The 23,770-nt window shown below is 35.5% G+C and overlaps 1 protein-coding gene and 1 long non-coding RNA gene across 2 annotated transcripts in view; one reads left to right on the forward strand and one right to left on the reverse strand.

Annotated features, from left to right (window-relative positions):
* The window catches only part of Kcnt2 (potassium sodium-activated channel subfamily T member 2), a 253,856-nt gene that overhangs the window by 98,322 nt on the left and 131,764 nt on the right, over positions 1 to 23,770 (reverse strand). The window contains exon 14 of the mRNA XM_033762145.1: positions 18,708 to 18,816. Within this exon, the coding sequence (XP_033618036.1) occupies positions 18,708 to 18,816 (109 nt within the window). The remainder of the gene's footprint in view (positions 1 to 18,707; positions 18,817 to 23,770) is intronic.
* Positions 3,644 to 23,770, forward strand: part of LOC109117550 — a 47,055-nt gene continuing 26,928 nt past the window's right edge. Inside the window, exon 1 of the long non-coding RNA XR_002024847.2 lies at positions 3,644 to 3,928. This is a non-coding gene — a long non-coding RNA (uncharacterized LOC109117550). The remainder of the gene's footprint in view (positions 3,929 to 23,770) is intronic.

A 23,770-nucleotide genomic window follows, 5' to 3' on the forward strand; every position in this document is an offset into this window, starting at 1 on the left:
ACCACCACCATGCTTATGAATATTTCAGAGCTAACATTTTATTTAGGCAGCGTTAATATTTTTCTCTCTTCCTATGAAGAAATATAAAATTTCACTTTGCAAAGGATCTGTGCAGTAACACAATTTATGGAATAATCGTTTTTTGACTGATTGATTTAAAATAGCTTCTTTATAAAACACAATACTCTGGGGCCTGGATATTTAGCTCAGTGGTCCCGCATCCGCCTTGCAAGAGCAAGGTCCTGAGTTCGATTTCTGGTACCAATAAATAAAGGAACGAATAAATAAATAAATATAAAAATAAAACACAACATTCGTAATTATATTGTCTCTATTGGAACTTTCTAATCTGTTACTTTGATTTATCTCTAACCCTTCACTAATGCCACACTTATTCAATCACTGTTAACGATGGAATATTTTAAAATAGGGCCGGGGATTTAGCTCAGTGGTTCCACCGCCTGTCTTGCAAGTGCTAGGACCTGAGTTCGATCCCTGGTACCAAAAAGAAACAAAAAAAGATAACCCCCTCTCATTATTTTCTTTTAAAAGTCTCCTTGCCAGTCTGGTTTATTTTGTTATGACTGCTTTTGTTTCTTTGTCCATGCAATCATAAAGTCAGCTCATCTACTTCAAACAATACCACTAGTATGATTACTGAGATAGGCTTAAATTCATATATCTGGCTGAAAGAGACGTCTTTATCACACACCTTTATTGCTTGCCTATTTCTGCCCTAGCCCTTCACTCAAAACCAGTCACTAGCAATTGTAAGTACCAGAACCAATGAGCCCCATTATTTATTTGGTTTTGACAAAGATTTCCAGTGACTGGAACATCTTCTATGACATAGTAGATCTCCAAAAATATTTGTATAATGGAAGAACTGATCCTCCTGGAAGTCTAGGCCATACCGATGCTCCTAGCCTTATCATTAGATTGTATCCCAATTAACCAATATAAATTAAAAATATATCACAAATATATTTCCGACACCTAACCTATTGGCCACCATAGCTTAGCAGTAATGTGCACACAAGGTGTTCACCATTTATCTTGATCACATAGCTGTCTGGGGGCTGTGACTCCCTGATGCTGCCCCGCATCTCAAGAAAAGATCATGAGAGATCACAAATCTGGGAAAAGATCAACTTTCAAAATTTAAACGTGGTGCCTACTGAATACATATGATTTTCGTACTGTTAGAAAGTCAAAAACGTCTAAGTAGGACCATTGTAAGCTAAAACTATCTGTATCTACTATTTTTATTATTCTTCTTTCACAGATGAAGTAACTGAGATTTAATGGTTTCAAAGATCTTGCCAGAAAGGGCAAAGAATTTAACCCAGGCAGTCTGGCTACAAAAAAATCTGAACTTTGTTCATAAACTTCAGCTCTGAGCATTCCAGTCTTCTATGTGAATGTTACAGTTGTCCTATTTTCTTTTTCAAATTAATATGAAACTAAAAGCCTTATTTTTCTTCTGACCTTTACGGGCAGTGCATGATATTTTATGTACTATAGATCTGTAAAGTACTTTGTCTCCAACTTATCCCTATACCATTACTATTTTTAAAAAATTTCCTTACTTTTGTGTCTGGGTAGAATTGATTCAAAATTTATTTTTAAATGAGGGAGAAATAACTACACAATAAGCATAGCCTCTATCCAAGATTCTTATGCAAAAATAAATCCTTAAATTTTGTCACCAAAGTGACACTTGAATTCACCAACTTGTTCATATCTTTTTTCCTCATCAATTCTTACACTGGGAAGCCAGTCCTAATTCAGCATTCTTGCCTCTGATATTAGACCTTGCAAATCCATTTGTGTTACTCTCCTAAGAAAGGGAAAAGATTTGGATGCTCCCAGCATAGAAAAATGATACATTTAGGAGGTGGAAGTGCAAGTTACTCTGACTTGGTCATTACACACTGTGTATATGTATCGAATTAGAGTAGAGTATTCCAGAAATAAGCACAGAGTAATATTATATGTCTCTTAAAACTTTTTCCAAAGAGTAAATTTCAAAGCTTTAAATCATGTAATGGCACTCTTGAAAAATGCGCAGTCTTTCTCTTTTTATTTCATCAGGTTGAAGGTTTTTATAGCAATTACAAAACCCTCTGGACCTACTCTGTGGCTGTCCTTGAAGTTTCAGTAATCAATGTCTTCCCTCTTTCACATGCTCCATCCAGGAAGTCATTGACATGCCCTAAACAAGACAATATAAAACCTAGACTTGTCATTGTATTGTTCGTTCCATTTCCTACTGCTTACTCCTTCTTTGACCCTCAGCTTAAGCATCTTCAGCTTTGCAGGACTGTACTTTTCTTATCATAATATTGTGACATTAAATTGTATTGATCCATCCTTAATGCATGCTTTCCTGTAAAATAAGCTCTCTCTATGAAGAAAAGGACCATGTTTTATTTCCCACTCTCCTGCAAAGTGGACTTTATGTCCACTCTGATACCGAGGAAGTGCTTCATAAATGTTCTGTTAATGAACAAAGACTACTCAAACAATGCTCCTCATTTTCAATTATTAAATGTGCTATCTTTCTAATTATATAATTTCTTTCTCCTTAACCAGAATAAGTTTTAGGTCTAACTGATAACTTTACTATGATGTATTTGTTATTGAAATTAAGAGACAATGAATTTCATAAGTATTCATGGAAATGGAATGAAAATACCATTATTACTAATTAAATGTTATCACTAGGTAAATATAGTGATAGATAAAAAGGCACTGGGGCAGAAAGGACAGAATTGGAAGCTTAATAAAGATTATGAAAAGCTAAAATGTGTTTATATTTAGGAAGATAATATCTAATATATTTACTAATATTAACCTTGAAGAATACTTCAAATTGTGAAACGCTGCTCTGTTATAACTGAATAGTAAATAATACTTCTTCATCAGGTTTTGTTCAAGTTTACTTTCAAAACAATCGCCAGCTACAGTTATTTGTAAAGATGTTAGCATAAAAATAAAGAAAAAAAGGTGACTATGAAAATGAAATATTCTTTTAAGGAAATAAATGGAGTACAGAATAGTAATATGTCCTTGAGATCTGCAAGAATCCCTTCAGTCACTCTTTCTCCTGAGTACAGGACAGAATTCAGGCACCGAATACGATAGTATTGTCAGCCATGGAAAATACATTGATGAGATAGCCTAGAAGAAATAGAAACTTGTGTCTGTTCTTCTCCACAATTTAAGTCCTAAACAAATGACTGAGGGAAAAAAAATAGAAAAAGAAAATTATAAGAAAAGGTGAGAAAGAATCATTTAAGAGAAAGGGAAAAATAAAGCCTAGCATATAAATTACAAACTCTATGCCAAGATAGTGTCCTTCATTAGTCTTGCAAATTTGAAATCTCCCATTCCAATTGCTGTAACATCCTGTACAAGTTCCACTCTAAAGAACCCCGAGCCTACTCTGTTTGAAGCTTCAATGTTGCCAACTCAGGCCTATTTTCCTTGGGCTCTTGCTATTCTTTGGAATAATAAGCTAATCATCAGTTCTCTCTATGAAGGAAATGACCAAATGCTGGTCATCATGTAGAGATTAGGAAAAGGCTTTGTGGATGTAAGAGGTCAGCTCTCTGTATATTTTCAATGGTAACTACTCTCTTGCAAGTGGAACATCGCATAGCCTCTGGCTCTTTCAGTTTCCTCACCTTGTGGAATACATGGAATAGTAGAAATTTAACTCAAACTTTTTAAAGTTATCAGTTGTGCTACAGGAAATACAAGCATGGGAATTTGGGCTGATCCACTGCTCCACTATCCTCTGTGCTGGCAACATCCCCTGTCCTCTTGTTCAAATAACCACCGAAAGCTCCACAGACTGAAGTCTCACTGGTGATCAGACGCTTCTGCCTACTGCAGCAGACACCTTATGCTCCAGGAGTAACAGGTAGCTCTTTTGGGACTCAGCTCACTTGGCTGTGGCAAAAGCTAAAACACTGTGTCCTCTGTCTCTCAGACCATCATTTTATACGAGGGTAGGAATATTACAGAGTAAAATGGGACACTTTACTCTTTTGTCTTCATTTTTGAGCAATCATCACCAAACCTGGGATGATAAGAAAGCTTCTTTCGATGTAGGAGCAATTAGTTTAAAAATATTATGTTTGTTCTATTCTGTTTATCGTTTTTAAGTGACAAATATTACTTATGCCAGCTAACTTTTGGGTTGTGTATAACCAATTTGACAACTGAATTTCCTTCAAACACAAGTTATAAATTCTTTATGGATTCTAAATTATACCTTCAAGGAAAATGTATATTTATTGTCAGCGAGTGAATTCACTCACATACAAGTCTCCTGTGCTTCAGTAAAATCAACAAAGAGCAAGTCCTGTTAGCTACTGAGCGTTTTGCATCTTCTTTTTGCAGAAATGCATTATAATATGTACCTTCGAATAAAATGAAATAACCCTTTAAAGTTTTGATGCTTTCCTGCATCAAATTTTCTGAATGGGAGAAATGAAGAATTTAACTAGGACTTTTTGTTCCACAAACAATATAATGAAATTGCTCCTATTTCCAAAATACAGTTACCCTACTACGTAAATTAGTGTAAACCCTTATGCTAATGAGAATGTATTTTATGAACTTTATAATAATAAATTAATATTACTAATAAATGTCAGAAAATAAAATTTGATTTTTAACTTTCATGAGTTCTTTATGCATATGAAGGATCGAGATACAAAGGACAATGTTGGTGTTTTCAAGCTCTGCCTTTACTGCAAAATGTAGTCATTAGTGAAAATTCACCTCTTTCACAATATTATATTTGTTGTTTTAAACACCCCTATATTGTAGTTGTTAGGTATAGTTGTTCTAGAACATTTTGTTCTCTTTCATTCTAAATAACACAAACACATGATAGTCTTAGATTGACATGGATTGACGTATGATTTGTTGTTACATGCTTATTTGTATTGACAAGCTAAATTATTTTCACATCAGTGGAAATAAAGAGTACCTTGTCACCAGATAACTTTGACATAAAATCCACTTTCAGTAGAGAATGAAAAGCTCTACATATAATTATGAAATTTTTGCCCTAAGAAACAAATGTGGTTTAAGTTTATACTTGAATAAAATAAGTAAAATAAAGCCAAATAACATTTTAATAATGTTCTATTATAAAGAGCAATATGTATTTATTACCTCATATTGACTGAGAGTAGACTTTAAAAGTCTAAAATAAGCAATCAAAAGGTTTAAACCTAATTAAAATTAATGTACTTTATGGATATAATTTCCCATTTCATCCAGTTTGTTCTTTATATAATTCACAGGGTACATTTCTGCAAATGCACATGAGTTACATTAATTCAAAATGGTATCAAACTTGTACTTTATTTAAAAGTTAGAGGGCCGGGGATTTAGCTCAGCAGTTCGGTAGCCTGCCTTGCAAGCGCAAGGACCCGAGTTCAATAGTGACCATTGCAGATATAAGGAATAATTCTGATAAATTGTGGATTGTGTCATTACAATTTTGATTACAACGGATTGGGTGAATGATGCCCAAAAGCTTCAAAATTAGGTGATGATAAAAAAAAAACAGCCATCATAACTTTATATGGACGTTATTTTTATTATTCTCCATATAAAATTGACTATATAGATATAGGGTTATCTTACGTATAATGAAGTGTATTTGCGAATTCTAGATAGAAGCAATAAATGGGGCCAGGGATTTAGCTCAGTTGTGCCGCTGCCTGCCTCGCAAGTGCAAGGTTCCGAGTTCAATCCCTGGTACCAAATAAATAAATACATAAAAACCAATATTCAGACACCTCAGTCTACTAGAAAGATATTTATGCATTAATAGTTCTGAATAGCAGAACTTCCTCAATTATTTATGTTATCAGACATCAAAGCAGAAATCTTAATTCTAAGACTGAAAATTTTCTGTACAGTATAGAGGGTGACAATCAATTTTCTACCACTAGATGGAAGTGGAAAGCCGTTCGCCATTCCCAAAATAAGGAGAGTTGCTGTGAAATTGGAGAGTAGAGAAGAGCCATGTAGTTTTCAAGCAGTACTAACAGAGAACATTATTTTGAAAATGATCTACTTTACCAAGACTGAAAACGAGCTCTAAAATTAAATTTCAAAGGTTGAATGCACACAGAGGTGGCCACATTCAGATTTAAACTCTTCGATGCAGTTTTTTGAAGCACCCATTCATTCCCATAATTATTACAAATAAAACCTTAAAATTCTGCTGAGTTCTCATCTAACTTTTAAAACTTTTTTTCAGGTGAGAAAAGAAATTAATGAGTCATAAGGAAACTGCATTTTCAGTGCTATAACTTCGTTATTAAGTCACAGCTCCCTGATTTTAAACTGTTCCGCTTCAGCAATAATGGAAATTGTTGGCCAAGATGTCCTTTGTCCTCCTCCTGGGGGCAGATGACTGGCTCAGTGAGCTCCAGGCACTCAGCCTGTGTTGCAGAGCTTCATGGCCTTGTGCACTGACCTTCCATTGCTGTATCTGGACTTCAGTTTGGAGCAGCCTTGTGCCTTCTCTGGCAGTTGCATTCCATAAATATTAATATCTAGAGACACAGGAGTTGGGGCAGCTTCTATTGATGCTATTTACATTTTATGATTTGGGTGTTTTGTGCCTTTGTAATAATAACTATGAAATGGTGTTTTGCTACCTCTCTATATTGTCACTTGATTTATTGTCAAAGCCTGCAAACTCATCTTGCCATAATTAAAGCATATATCTATGAGTGACACATATATTTATTAGTAAATATATGAGGGGAAATATATAAAACATTGTAAATCCACATAGAAACAATCTTGAAATTGTGTGCTTCACTACACTTGCCACAACTCAGACTGAGACTGCTATGATCGTGATATATTTACGTGTGAGTTTTCCAAATTCCTAACAGTATCTTAACCCGTGCCAATACCTGTAATCACGGTTATGGAATGACTAAGTGGGTGAACGAGTGAAACGCCCGGCCCAGGGTCTTCACTCAGGTCAGTATTATGTTTTTCATCTTATCTCATTCATACCTCAAATCTTGATCAAAATAAAAATGAAAAACACATCTTTCCAAGTCCTAAGCTTGAATTGAAGAATTTTAAGGCATCTCGTACTAATGCCATCAAATTTTATTACTGTGCCATTGAGCTGTATATATTGATCTCATCTTGTGAGGTATAAAACAATATTACTTCAGAATGGAGCCCCCTGGACAATTTTTATAATCACATTGTTGTATGTTATTTCCCTCCAGCGGTATTCTGCAACTATTGTTTTCTACAGAGCAAACTCAGTAAAGTAAAAATATAACTCAGGTCAGTTGTTCAGAATTGTGGTTAGTTGCCCTGTCCATTGAAAAGCACATTCAAAGAAAACAATTAATGAAAAATAAAGCTACATCAGGAGCCAAATGATACCTATCTGCAAGAATTATGTGGGTCATTGTCAAGTTGCAATTTCAGATGTACTAGCTACTTTTTAACTTACCATACTTAAAACTTTGATCCACCAAGTACAGACACAGACTTGATTTTCCATTTGGTAAGTTGAGGGTAGATGAGCCAGATTCCATATTTTATCTACTTTTACTCCCAAATTCTAAATTCTGAAGAGCAATTTTTACATTGCTAAAGATGAAAATATTTGAATTTCTCATACTACTTACCAATAAAACACATCTTTAGATTGCAAGAGAAATACCTGCAAGGAGTGATCAGATCATTCTCACTAATTCTATGGGACTCACCGCAGAGTCCAAGGAGGTGCTGTAATTACATAGCCTCCCTGTCAGTTTCCTGAGTCACTCCAGAGAATGTTCCAATAATCTCTCAATTGTTTTGTTACAGTTAAGATATCACAGAGTTTACGATTGTCTTTTAAGTGAGAGAGGAAATATATACCTCCCGTTCTATATTACTTATTCACATCTACATAACTTACGACTTATTCACATCCTTCGTTGAGAGTCCAATGAGAATTTGCCAATTCTCAAGGGCAAATTTTATGAATAAATGTCCTTATCTGTGTTGCTGACACTCAGTATGGTTTTCACGCACACACACACACACACACACACACACACAAATGTAGAATTTATCTTGGACACTAGGTATATAGAGAAACAGGTGGAGGAGGGAGCATTATTTTTCCTTTCAGCAAATGCTGCAGAGGAAGAAATATGGGTCAGGGGCTTCAAATAATTACCTTTAATGTATTCTTTACTTTAATAATTTAACTTATTGAGCAATTATGTTGGGAGAAACATTACAGAACGTGTAAAAATGTGTAAAGTGTGTTCTCTAACTTAAATTAAATTACAACCTATTAAGTAGGGAAAAATAAATACAATTTTAAAGACTACAATATATAACCTGGCAAAATATAATAGAATTATATGTACAATCTTAGAAGGGAGAAATCACATTCAATTGGGAAGTTTAAAAATATTTGTGAGAAGATAGGATTTTTTATTTAAAAACATCTTCTAGGAAGCCAGAAGAAATGCTTTCAAAGCATAGAGAACTGCATTTAAAAAAGATATAGAAGGCGGAAACTCCAGAGTATATTTAGGATTGTGTTATTTGGAGAATGAGCAATATATAAGAGAATCATAGGAGGTAAGGATATAAAAATAAATTAGTACCAGAATATACAGCGTAGAAAATCTTGTGAGGTATAAATGAAATATTTACACAGAACTACTGAGCTCTAACTTCATAGGGAATGCTGAGCTATTTAGAGGCTGTCCAGGCAGAGGAACACAAGGCCACAGCAGTATACTGATTCCTCCGAGTATCTCTGATGCTCCAGTTCATCTTTTAATCAGTGTGCTTAGGCAGTGTTTTCCAGGAAGTTATATACATTACGTTATTTTAGAGACACCTAGGAAAATGCCTTTCTCTGCTGAGTTTTTGGTCATACATTAGTTTTCATTGCATCTAGAAGCATTAAAAATTAGAGTGAGTTTAAGAAGTTTATCTCTTCCCTTTCTTATGATGACCTCACTTCCTAGTCTTGTTTCGTTTTGTTTTTATATATAGCCACATGATCTTTTTAAATTCTCAGCATCAGAATGGGCTTCTGTGGAGCCAGCAGACCTACTGACAATGAGAAAGCAGGAGCGACTAGAAGCTGTGTTTCCGTAGAACCCACAGGTACTTCCCACTTCAGTGCAGGCTGAAGAGTAGCCCCCGACAACGCATTCGTTGAAGCTCTAGTCCTCAGTACCTCAGAACGTGGCTGCCTACCAAGATAGAGCCTAAAAAAGTGTTTAAATTAAAATAAACTTGTTAAAGAGATGTAGGAACCAAATGAACACGTGTCCTCATACGAAAATGAAATTCAGGAAGAAGAAGAAAAGAGAATGAAAGAAACCACAGATGTGGGCACATAGAGGAGATATCATGTGAGGAGACAGCAGGAAGGCAGCCACCTGCAAGCCAAGGAAGAGGGGACTCGGGAAAAACTGTACATTGATCTAGGACTTCTAGATCCACAACAGTGAGAACATAAATTTCTTTTGTTTAAGTCTGCTGGGTTTTTGTGTGGGACCCCTAGCAAACTAACACCATGGCCAAGAAAATCTGTGCAGTCAAGAGCAGAGTAGTATGAGGTGGGGGTTTTAGAAGAGCAGGTGTGAACTTCTGTGTAGTTTCTGGATGAAATGAAATTCATATCCATACTAAGAAGAAAGGAACAGAAATGGGACAAAAAAAGAAAAAGAGCCTTTCACGTAGTTCAGATGACTGAATACAACATTCCATCTTGGGATGTAGTTGAACAACAGCCTATGCTCAAGCATGAAGTATGAACGATATCATAGCTTTTATAGCCAGATGACAGCCAGTGCAGCACCCCATATAAACACAAAGAAAGTGGGGGAGATGTATCTGGAGCACAGAGTATCTGTGTAAGTCTCTTTGATGTATTACTGAGCTAATACATAAGCTCAAGGCCATCTGGGGGAGCCCAAGGTGACATCAAAGTGATAAGCACGAGGCAGGTGTATCCCGTCGGGGTACTTCACACGAAAGCTCCGCAGGGTAGTAAGTAAGCATAGCTGATGTGTACCTCACAGCAAGTGTGAGTCATGGCCTTACCGGGAAACTGACCACTGTATGGTATTGGTAGTCGTCACCAGTTGGATTGAGGATAGCTACACTGTTTACCTGAGAAGTACATGGAACCAGAAGGAGGCATGGGGCCATTATGTACTGAGTTACAACCTTCGAAAAAGGCCATCTCGTCACCAGTATGGGTTAGATCTAAAATGCCCCCCAAAGTCTATTTGAAAAGTGATTGGATCCTGGGGTGCTACACTCATCAGTGATTCACTCATTGTTGAGTTCAGTCTCTGAATGTGCTGTTAGGAAGTGGGGACTAAACGGAAGTGGTCCACTGGGGGTGTGCCTGGAAGGGTGTATTCTTGTCCCCTGCTCCTCCCTTCTCTATTTCCTGGCTGCCATGGGATGTGCAGCTGTCCTTCGCCAGGAAAGGAGACAGCTAACTCGGGAATGAACTTGCTGGAAACAGCGAGCAAAATTAAACTTCTCCTCTTTTAAGATGCAGCTGTCAGGTGTTCCGTCCCAAAGACAGGAAAGCAGACTAAGGCACCCACTTGCTGCTGTCTGAAGGTGCTGAGGTTTGTAATGGTGTGGAGCCAAGACTGGAATGTGATGTGAGGTTTAGGAAAGAAGCCTGTTAATGATTTCATATATGATGGATGTGACCGCAAATCACACAGTGGAAATCAGTTTGTGTCCCAATTAGCTGATTTGTAGAACTTCATTATATTAAAATGTTAAATTGTGTGTGTGTGTGTGTGTGTCTTTGTGTCTCACAATAAAGGGAAATCAAAGTGCCGCTCATGCTCACTTCTACTCTATTTTATTCACATACAGGACAAATGTGACGGGACTAGATTTGCCAGGTTATAAAATATAGTTCTCTGTCACAATTTCTGTGTGTGAAAGTTCCAATAGAGCTAAAGATAGCTCATTGAACATGCTCTCTCACCCTTTTTTTCTTTGCCTTTCTGGCAGTCAGGATGGTAATTATAATCCCTATTACTTTTGAGAAACTTTCTCTTCCACCCACATGACAGCTGACTCTCCAGGCCCTCTGTGAGTAGCTCAGGATTAAAGGAAGAAAGTTTCCCTCTATCCCAACTCTCCCTCCCTAATGATTTTACTCTGTCCTTTTCCTGGTGGCAGTAATGACACTGGATTTCTCTTTTCTCTCATCACAGTCATCAAAACAGGATACTCTGGATGTCTGGGTGTAACAGAAATGGGAGGTCTCTTCACTGATTTTTATCTGAAGTCATTGACCGAGGGTCCAAAAGACACTGGCGGTTTCTGACTTCTGTGATCCAGATCCTTGTGTGTTCAAAAGCAGTTTTGCCTTCCTTTTGCCTTGGTCTGTGTTTCTTCAAAATGCATATTTAAAGATTTTATTAGGAGAACTCTTCCAATCAAAATATTATCTAAAAAAGTGTAAATTAAGCTAAGTAAAATATTTTAAAATAAAATGTTAAACCCTCAATGTTTCCTTGTCTTTCATTACTTTCACGTCTTTGAATAGCATCAGTTACTTACTTTGTAGGATGCTCTCCATGTGGGTCTGATGTTTTCTCATGATTAGGAAATACTGGTAGAAATGCTGTTGTGGCTTGTACCTAGACATCCCCCTAAAGCCTCACGCAGTCATAGGTGGGGGGTTAAAGGAGGCGGGATTGGGTGTGTATGGGTGGGGATAAAGGCTGTGATACTGAGATTGAGGAGTGGGTAATGGAACTCCCACCCTGGATGTGGGAAGGATCAATCAACAGGCTTCCAGCTTTGATGGAAGATAAAGGGAGAGAGGGAAGGCAGGCTTGCTGCTGCTGCTGCTACTGCTGCTAATGCTACTTGCTACCTCCTGCGTAGCCTGCCATGCACTGTTTCTCCTTTTGGATGCCCCTCGGCCATGCTACATTGCCTTGCAGTCACCCAAATATGGATCGAAACCTCTATACACTGTGGGCCGAAATAAATTTTTCCTCCTTTAACTTTGGGTGCTGGGTATTTGGAACCAGCAATGAGAAAAGTAATGAAGACACACGCCAAAAGTAGGACAAACGCTATGTCCTTCTTAGCGTAACAAATGAAGAACTGCATAAATTTGACATATTTTTCCCCCAAGTAATAGTGATTTAACTGGCCTCACACAATAGGTGTGGCAGGTCTTTTGACCTATCTTTTTATTGTTGATCTTTACCTTAGTCCCTCGTTTAGGGTGGTATTTGGCCGGTTTCTCTATTAAAAAGTTACAATTTTTTTCTTCATCGTTATAAAATATCTTGGTGAGATACATAACAGAATTATTCTGGTTCTGAGTGAATTTCCACACACTATTATTAACACCCCTGGGAGTAATCATAAGATTGACACTATGGTGTTTGCCTAATAGAGACTTAATATTTTCCGCTTTCATTGTTAGTTGAAATTCTTTCCTAAGAAATAACTATCCTTTTTCCTTATTTAGCTAGTTATTACATTACATTACTAATCAGTACCGGCTCCTTGATTTATTTTTATTTTAGAATTTAAAATCTAATATTATCTTTACTTGTTTTATAGCTAAGATTGTTTGGAAGTAATTTATGTTGGATTTTGAGTTGGGACAAACTCCACACTACTTTCTGCCACCACAAGATTTTCCAGGCTTATTTGTATCTTTCTTAAGCCGTCCTTGAGTTCACTGTTGCACCAAGGAGTACTAGGTACTATTTCTGGAGAGTGATTTTAGTAACAAGAACTGAGCATTAAATTTGTTAATTGCTACTGGGTTGTCATTGTTGCTATTCATTAAGGGAGAACCAGAAAGTTCGTGTCATATATTGTGACAAACACAAATTAATAAAGATCTATATTTCTGTATATATCTTTTTGTGTTTGGATAAAAAGTTATGAATTTAAACTTACTGATATGTCCAAAGAAATTGTTGCAGATTGAAGTAGGCTAAGGAGAAATAGCTAAATACACTATAGATATTGGCTAGGTTTCTAGATAGGAAAAATATACATTAATAGAAAATCTGAAGAAATTACAATAGTCAATGACTTAGATAATACTGTACAAGTTTTAGGTTCTCATTTTGATAATTGTACTATTACTACAAAATGTGTAACATTAGAGAAAATTTTATGAAAGGGGTAAATGGTAATATTTTGTACTATTTTTACAACTTTTCTATAAGTCTAAAACCAGTTCAAATAAAATTGGGGAAAACTGATCAAAAACAGTAGTTAAGCTAGTATTTCTCAAATTTCTTTGAGTATGTAATTTAGTTTTCCAAGGCAAGTATTAACATCCATCCAAATAATTTAATTCTGCCTTGGAACTCAAATTTGGCAGTTGTATGATGACAAAACTACCATTTATTTACCACACACACAAATTAATCACACTGAACTCTCACTTAATGTGTTCATGTGATACTTGCAGATTTTTCAAAATTCCCACGCAATCTCTAGTAAAATAATTATTTTTCAAGACCTAAAATTTACTGAAGCATAAATATAACTATACAAAGTTGAATGCAACCAGTTCTCTACAACTTTGCAAATAGTTTGTTCTTGACAAGGGGTACAATAAAAGTTTGAAAGCTATGGGAAAGTACTATGAATCAAGTATTCTGAAATTTTCTTCCATTCTTAGGACATCAATTACTTTTGAAACAATAAATAAAACTTAATCACTGGTGTTTATAAGTTAATTTTCTTCTCACAAACCAATACTCAGACCTACTACTTTATTCCATTGGCACCGGTGAAGATAACATACTTTCCCAGTAAGGTAATGAAACACTTTTAATGAAATAACCACTCTTGAGGAACATATTTACAAAATTACAATTTAAAATTGGTTCTGCTAAAATGTCAAAGTTAGACTTTACTCCCGTTTATAGATGTAAGGACAGCAACATTGTTTCCCAAATTTTTTATATGAATAAGGCCTAAAACTTTTCCCACTTCATCCTACATGCATATAGTTTGGGGTTGCTTACTGGGTCTATCAACTATCTCTCTTGCCTACTTCCAACCTCTCAAACTTGACATCAATTTGGAAGGGTGATTTTGATACTTATATGTTATGGCTTGTATCAAGATGTTCCCCCAGCTGGGGATTAAACTCAGTGGTTCCACCACCTGCTTCACAAGTGCAAAGTCCTGAGTTTGATGCTCGTCACCAAAAAAAGAAAAGAAAAAAAAATTTGGGCCAGGGATTTAGCTCAGTGGTTGCGGCACCTGATTCGCAAGCTCAAGGATCTGAGTTCGCTTCCTGGTACCAAAAAAAAAAAAAAAAACATGTTCCCCCAAAGCATTCATAGGTGAGCCTTTCTGAGGTGGTTGGATCTAGAATGCATGATACTTGGATTAAGGATGTGTGATTGCTAAGTGGGTTTAGCTGAGTTTTGCGTAGAGATGACGGAAGTCCCACCTGGGTATGGGTGCAACCAATCAATAGGCCTATTGCCTGGATGGAATATAAAGGGAGAGAGAAAAGACAGGCTTGCTGCTTCCTTCCTGCCTGCCATACCATGTACTGTTTTTCCTGTGCAAATCCCCTCTGCATATTGCCCAGCCAGTCATCAAGGGACTGAAACCTCTATAAACTGTGAGCTGAAATAAACCTTTCCTCTAACTTTGGGTAGTGGGTATTTTGTTTCAACAATGAGCAATAAGTGACTGAGATATTACAGAATCTGACTGATATAGACGCACAGCACCAATGACAGAATGAAAGACAACTCACTACGGTTGGCCATGGCTCCATAATCTCAAGAAATCCTTTATTTCATTGCATGGTTCCATTGCTCTGAATATTTATATGCCACTGAAAGGCAATTCATGTAATTATGTTCTCAGTGTAGATTACTTCATCATTTCAGACCACATACTGGTCGAAATTTGAGAGTCTTAGAACCATTCAATGATAGCTTACTTGGAGTGACAGCCAATATCCATACAATAGTGTGTAAAAGTCCAAATGACCTGGGGCCATTTCTCTCCACATCTCAGCTTTTCATACTTGTGCCTTTCCTTAACCTACTGTAGCTGCAATGGACTACTTACTTTTCTTCAAATCATCAGAAGTGTTTTCTTGCATCTCACAGTTTCTGCTTTTCCCTCTACCTGAGAATTCATATCTCAGATACTTGAATGGGTACTTCTTTAATTCGTTCAGGCCCTTGATGAAATATCAATTCCATAATGAGTCTATCATGTCATTTAAATTAGATCAGCTGTTGCACCCATCCCTGCTTGTCTTTCTCTACTTTATTTCTCGCCAAGGCACTATTACCTCCCAAAGCTATGTATAAATTTTATCTGTATTCTTCTTTATTTTGATTTATCTGTCTCAATTAAAATAAAGGCCCCTTGCAAGCAGGGATTTTTCTGTTGGTTTAACTCTCTGTATCCATAACATCTGGTATGGTTAGGCAACATATTTAACATTTAATACATAATTTCAGAACTAATGGAAACAGTCACAAATTAGGTAAAAATTATTATCTCAGCTTTCCACATAAAGTGGCTGAAAATTAAAATGAGCATGTAATTGACTCAATATTAGTTGGGTTTAGCAGTTAGTGAGTCAACTATTTTGGCCTGCCAAAACTGGTGTTCTTTCTTCCTTACTACATTTCCTTCCTAAATTCATGAATTCCACCTACAGCATGAACAACAGAAGACAGAATTTTGTTTGTAATTGGGACATATGGTTTTCAAAGAGTTTAATTTTAGTTATCATTTTAACAAAAGAAGTTTCTCAATCATACATTCTATAATAATAATATACCTGTTCTTGTTTTTGAAACATAAACATTATAGTACTCCAGGTAATTATCAAAATAACAATGCAAGAATTATACTGCAGGTATATTTGATATTTCCTTATTTTAATTGTGGCAATTGTTACATCCTAGATTTGCGTTCTTTGTTTAATGACTAGTAATGACTTTCATGGTCATTTCCACATAAAATTAGGCAATCAAAGTTAATTGTACGACTCAGTATAGCCTCTCTTAAGTTCCTTTGCTGTTTCTTCCATTTAGCTGATGTATAACCTAATGATTGAACAGGAATAAGTATCCAAATTTAAATAAATATGTGTGCATATTTGTACTGTTAACAGATATAACTAGGATCAATCTCATATTTTAATACAAAAAAATATAGTTACATCCTTAACGAAAAATTTAAAGACACAAAAAGCCAGGCATGGTGGTGCATTCCTGTAATCCCAGCACTCAGGAGGCAGAGGCAAGGGGATCGCTGTGAGTTTGAGAACAGCCTGGCTACATAGTGAGATGCTGTCTCAAAAAAAAAAAAAAATTGAAAGACTTTGTCACTATATATGTAATTTTTAATTACAATTGTTACTTTATGTCAGAGCAACAAAACTTCATTGGCTACTCCAAAATATCTCATAAAGCACTTCCTTTTATTTCTCTTCCAAAAAAGCTTGGGCTCAAATATTTGATGTCTCAGGACGCCTTCACTAAATGTGTCAGAATTAAAAGAAATACAAAGAGCTCTGATGACCTTGCTGATTCCCAGAATGTGCAACGTGTAACATGAATGTCACCCCCACTCTCAGTCACTACCTGTGATGTTAATGAATCAGACACTTTATGAACTATTATACTGTTCCTTATTACATGTTAGTAAAATTAACAGAAATCATCTTTTTCTCATCCATTGCTTTGTAAGGAAAAACAATTTTCTTTATCAGGTGTAGATATTTAATCGCTGGATTCTGTCCCCCACTCTCCGCTTGCAGTTTTAAATCTTTCTCTTTAGCAGTATTTACCTCAACAGTGAGACTTTAAAAGCCAGCAAAAATAAATACATTCACATAAATAAACAGTGGGGATGAACTCTTTAATTAGTAAAATCAAATTTGTCTCCATCCATTCTAATCTGTCATCAAAAAATTTTGTAGGCTATTCAGAAGTCAGCTCTTTTGAAAATCCTCAACACAGATAAGAATTAAAAGCAAAATATGTAACAAAAAAAAGCCTCTCATGTTTTTTATACACTAGCATATCATCATTTCCTTTCTCAGGCTCATAAACACACCTAACAAAGTGACAGTCTCTGAAGTGTTTCATTTTCTTACTCATCTTTACTTAAAATGAGATAGTTTCTATTGCTCAATTTTTTTTTTTCCAGAGGTTCCTAGATATCAGCGGCTTTGTTTTCTCAGTCTCCAACAAACTAAAAATGTATATGGGTAACAATCCAGTTCGTCTTACGTGTTCTTATTACTTTATATCCCATTATACTATATGCTTTGTCACCAGGCAAAATTGTGTCAGTAAAAATAGTTACAATTAGTTATATAATGTAATTTAGCTTCAGTCTATGAATTGTGGGAAATACTATCACTGGTGGATCTCCTTTTCTCTTTTGTATTCATGAAAATAGATTTGGACTAGATATTCAGAGGTATAGTTGTATAATCCGCTATGAAGATGGTATGGCAAAATAATGAGCACAAAAGGGAGGCTTTTCTGACTGCATTTAATTGGTGTCTAAACAATCTTGCAGTACTTTAATTGCATGAAAATGCTGATTATATTTCGCAAAGAAGAAAGAATTTCATTTATGTTTTTGTTGCAACTTTTCCACTGCACAAATTAAAGGCTTGTCAACGTACAGGATAGAAATACTTCTATTCAGAACTTGAGAAAATTGCTCCTGGGAAATTCTTACTGTCTCTACAGAACAGAAATTCTACTGGAAGAAAAAAATAGTAAAATATCACTGGGCATTTGCTATGTTTATGCTTTTACCAATTCACTCCACCTACTACAAATCCCAAGGAAGAATTTTGCTCGTCCTGGATTTATTCCTCTTGGCTCCTCACTTAAATAACCATCAATTAACTGGTTCAATGTAAAGAAGCATAAACACAAGCACAGTACCCAGTGGGATTTACTGAAAACATCAACACTTGTCTGAAATACCAAATTAGGAATAGAGAAAGGAATGAAATGTAGTGCATTTGTTTCTTTAATTAAGAGCAGGGATTATCTTCGCTCCTTGTATTTCCTAGATCCCAAAAGTTTAAAACAATTCTGCATTTTGAGAAACTGTCAAAATAAACAAAAACGTTCTTAAGATACAATGTTCTTTCACATACTTTTAAATACATATGGAAGCATTTATTATGCACTATTTTTACAATTACTTTTAATAATAAAACTTAATTCTGAAGTTAATTGCATACAAAAAACTTACCTTGGGTACATAAAAAATCGACTTTAATATACTAGTGACTGTTAGAATCACTCTTTTAGAAGTTTTGTGCAATAAGAATTAACCTTGAAAATGAAAACCATGCCCCAATCCTAGACCTAACAGTTGAAGTTGACTAGAAATTAAGATGCAACAAATTATTTCAAGATTACTGAAAAAGGACAGCAAATCACTATTAATTTTCTATGCTTGAACCCCTTAAAATATCTACATCTATCACACAAAGGTAAGTCACACAAATGTAAATATAGTTACTTGTCTAGCTGAATACTCTGGCTTACATGTTTCTAAATCACATGACTGTGCCTACATTATTATTAAGTAAAATATATTGTTATTTTAAAGAAAAAAATTATACTTACTGCCCTCTAGAGGTGTGGACCAGTAGTGTAATAAGTGTAGAGGTGGCAGGGCATATACAGTTTAAAGCTAACATGGCGTATTTAAACTCTTCTTCACAAACGACATGATCTGTTTAAAACAAAATAGATCAGTTAGGATAATTTGCCTTGGGAGATTTTTTTTTGGGGGGGGTACCGGGGATTGAACTCGGGACCTTGAGCTTGCGAGGCCAGCTCAGAAACCACTGAGCTAAACCCCCAGCCCTCATCTTTCTATACTTCGTCTGTATAAGAGGAAGTGTAGCTAGGCTTGGGGTAGAGTCGCGAATATGCATCTGATAAATTACTAAGTCTCCTTTAGTTCCGTTCATTCTACCATAGGAAAAACAGTAACACCGCACTGATTTTCCAAATTCATAACCACACCATATTGAACTTAAAAGGTGTGTGAACAATATTTGCATACAATAAAAATAAGAGCTTTTGTTCTGTGAAAACAACTAAAATATTAATAAACAAAGATTAATGCTAAAATAGATTGAAGTAGAAAGTACGCTGTATATTCAAGATCCGAGGGTATAAGTTCAAAAGACAGTAGCTCAAATAAATGGTAACTAAAATTCAGTGAAGTAAAAACAACAGCGTGTGCCAGAGATGACGGCCCCTGTGGGGGGATGCAGGTCGCACCTACAGGGGATGATGAAACTGAGCCCAGGAATATGATTGTCTTAACGGGGATGAGGGGTCAAGAAGCCAGTTATTTGATTTTCTGCAGAAGTCACTTTTAGAAAAGCGAATAAAGTATTGCGTATTTTAAAAACTAAAGCTTCTTTCTTCAGTAAGCAAATACAACTTGTATTTGAAATCAAGTAGTGTACATTCCAAATTCTAAGAAAATATATTCTTAGGCAGAAAATAGCCTTTTTAGCTAAAGTGAGGAATCGGAGATTGAAGACGTCAGTGAGTCAGATCTGTAAGCTGAACTCAAACACTGTATAATTTAGGAATAAATAAGAAAAGATTGCTTGAAAAACAGTTTGGCAAATGCCCTGTCTATATCAATAATGACCTTAGTCTTGTTTTTATAATTTGATATACGGAGGATCGCATTGTTTTTCTTTTGCCTTTAATTGCCTTATTTTTTACAATTTTTCTTTTCACTTTTCATGGAAAAAATTACATACTATAGTTACATCTGGGAAGTAACTTTCAGAAACACCTAGAGTATTCTAATATATGTCTCCTTCTCCCCCCAGCAATATGTTATAAAATCTTTAAGAAAATTCTCAAAAATATAACACCATGACACTCAATGTCTTTCAGGAAACACAAGCAGATTCTAAATCAAAAATTGAAATTGAAGAAATATACTTAATATATACCAAAGAACAGTGTATTTAAACCACGGCTTTAATATTTCTCCAAATAATTTTTGAGTGTGAATGCCTAATCTCTGAATATCATGTAAGAAACTGCTAAATGCAGACTGTTGTTACTTTAGACTCATATGACAGCATCACGAGACCCATAAGTTTGACCCAAAAATCAGAACATAGTAAGGGTGACGTCTCACATAAAATACACCTTACACTATTTTAGAGTAACGCACACAGAAATAAAAACGTTTTACTTGGAATTTTGTGACTTATTAATATAAATTTAAGACATTTGATTACTATTTACTACCAGTGTAAACACCAATTTCTGGCACAGTTGTTGGTACAAGTATCTCTCTCTTCCATCCTGTCATCTGGGTCTTCATACTTGAGAATTTCCATATTGAACAACATGCTTCTTTATTGTTATTTCCCTTTTCTTTATGATTTATATTATAGTTGGGATATTATTTATTTTAGGAACTGTATAGGCATATTTACTGAATTTCATTCCAAAAAAGTAAGAAAGTGTTGCAAAAATATTTATTGGAAAAAGGATGTAATGCACAAGAAAGAAGGAAAATTACTGTCTCATAAATGAGTTAGGTATATAACTATTACAAAGTTCCTTGTTAAACAAAAAATAAAGTCAGTACTCTTCATTTTTCATTTAAAAAATCTGCTTAATCTTTATGGATAGCAGACACAGGAAAAGGGTGATGACAGACTATGCAGATGGATAATAGCCTTCATTAGCATACATTACAGAAAGCTGTAACTCAATCTGCAAAATGGAATTGATTATGTCTCTAGATCTCTCCTTTCAGGTCTAAATACATCCTTCCTCCTGGGGCAATTTTTAATACTAACCACCAACCTCTAAGCTGAATTTTAAAAACTGAAAAAATTTTTAAAAACTGAAAATTTTAGAAACTGAAAAAATGAATTTTAAAAGCTTGGTGTTTGAGTAGTTTTGCAGCATGCCCAAGACCCTGGGTTTGACACCCAGCATCACAAAAATAAGTAAATAAATACATCTTTAAATGTGACTTTACCCCTCATTTCCCAATGTCACATGGCAGCCAGAGTTTACTGATTATACCGTTCAAGTTTTCTAACCCATCCACTTCCATTCTTATTACAGGTTTCTAAACTTCAGCCATATTTTCTAGGATCAGATATCAGATTTCACAATAAAAATATTACTTCAATATTAGAAAGATAATACTTCATCTACCAGACACTGTAAAATACATTCAGTAAATAACCAGTTAGGACACTATTATTGTTAGATGAAGAATTTTTTAATTGAAAAAATTAAAATGAAATACTTTCACGAGTGCAGACACTGCCATTAAATTATTTCAAGTTAGTTTATATTTTACCATCAACAAGAGTACAAAGGTATTTCATTTTTCAGAGTTTGCTGGATTTGGGAAATACTGCTAAAAAAATATGGACTATAATTCAAACTCTGATCGTCTTTCAACTAGGTTAATTTCAATGGTTTCCTAACTTCCTGTCTCCCAATTCTCCAATATTCCACCGATGGTACTGCTGACACTGTGCTGTCCAATTCATTACCGACAAACTACTATGAACTGTTCAACAAATTAAAATTAAATACAAATGAAAAATCCAGTTTCTCCATCATACCAGCCACATTTCAAAAGCTCAGTAACATCTGTCACTACTGGTTACAATATTAAACATTTTCATTATCATCAGTACTTTTATTGGAGAGGGCCAGGGTTTAGCTCAGTGGTGCCACACCTGCCTAGCAAGCACAAGGTCTTGAGTTTGATTTCTAGTAACAAAAATAAATAAATAAATAATAAAAACTACCTCTATTGGATACTGCTGCTTAATCTGGCAAATGGGTTTTTGACTTTTCATAAATTATGAAACATCCAGGATATATTTCAAACTCTTCAAAATTTCATTCATAGTCAAATTTGAGTAATCTTACAAGCACAATGAACCATAATTTCGATGAACATTTCCAGTCATATTGCAGGAAAAAATTGTTTATTAGTAACAACAGAAGAAAATAGCAGAACTTATGGATATAAATGCAGGTTGGAGAGATGTGTTAGTGGAAGTTTATGACAGTTAAGTTTCCCTTCATATGGCTCTATTTTTGTTGTTGTTGCTGTTTTCAGTGAAATACATGGAAATGATTAGAGGAGGTTGAAAATTTGAGGTGACAGGTAGTCTTTTACATGCTTGCCTCATTAAGATATGTGGAAGTTAAATTTAAGTAAACAGCATGTGACTTTTTGACAAACGTCCAACTAATGTTGGGCGTGTTAGCAGAGGCTAAATTATAGGCGTGCAGCACAGTGATGTGCTTGGTGCACCATGGAACTCAAAGGCTAAGAAGGAAAAGCAGGACCTGAAGTACTTAGTGAGAGTAATTTGATAAGATCAGTGACTTTCGGCCATCAGGATGGTCAAAAGGTAGTTGTGGTTCGGTATGAGAGGGTATTAATTAGAAAGATAGGAGGTGGTGGTAAAAGAAGAAGATATTAGAATTGGAAGTGATAGAGGGCTTTCATTTATTTCTAGTGATATGACCGAGAGTAGATTATCATCCCGGAAGTAGCTACAGACCTAGGATGGTGGGCAAAAATGGAAATGATAGAAACATATGTCTACAATTCTGAAAGGATTAATTTTCATGGATATCAGTCAGGATTATCAAACATCACAAAGAAGCATAAATAGAATGACAGTGAGCAACAAGTAGATTGAGAGATTTTTCTGGTTAATCCAATAATTACATTTCCTTTTCAAAACATTTCAACTTATGAAACAGTAATCTAGGCCGGGGATTTAGCTCAGCGGTTCGGTGGCCTGCCTTGCAAGCACAAGCACCCGAGTTCAATCCCCGGTACCAAAAAAAATAAAATAAAAAAATAAAGGAAAGAAACAGTAATCTAGTTAGAAATAGACGACTAAGTCATAAAAAATCTAGGAATTATAGAACTGCATTATGTAGGAATAAATTCATGACCTAAACTGCTATTTTGCTCTCCTATCCATTTTCCCCTCTGCATGCAGCAACGACATACCTTAGAGAGACAACTGGATTAGGCGACTGGAAAAGGCATGAACACTAATGTACATGGACAGTATCTCACTGACTTAGGTCAGGTACATATGGAGAGATAATCTAAGGTAAGAATCAGATTAATTTTCAAGAAGAAAGTTCTGTGAAATAGGACATGGTTTGCTTGCAATCAGAAATCTAGTGGAGTCCTGAAATATGAATGCTTACGGAACTGAAAAAGTGCACTGCTACTCTAAACAGCAGCAGACAGCACTCTTTCACAGCCTTGAACAAAGCTCTTCTTTTAAGACTTCTCAGCAGTAAAGCCAGATCTATAGCAAGAATCAGATCCGCCTGCTGGCTCCCTTACTACCCAAACTTGTTTTAGATGATGCTAAGGTAACTGTCATTACAAATCAAAAAGTCATACAGGCAGGGGAAAAAAGGTCAGTAAATAAAGAAAATTTAAGAAGGGGCTTAAATAGGAGCTCTGAGCAGAGTTTTGTCACATAGAGGTACCAGAAAATCTCTACTCCAATTTCAACTTAAGCGGAGACTACAGAGAATACTGAACAGGGAACACAGATATGAATAGACAAAAGAGTGACTTTCCAAAAGGAAGACCTTATTGCCTTGGAAGTTTCAATAATTAATGT

The sequence above is a fragment of the Fukomys damarensis genome, unplaced genomic scaffold, assembly GCF_012274545.1.
Source record: "Fukomys damarensis isolate Sample0158 unplaced genomic scaffold, DMR_v1.0_HiC HiC_scaffold_11, whole genome shotgun sequence".
NCBI classification, from domain to species: domain Eukaryota; kingdom Metazoa; phylum Chordata; class Mammalia; order Rodentia; family Bathyergidae; genus Fukomys; species Fukomys damarensis.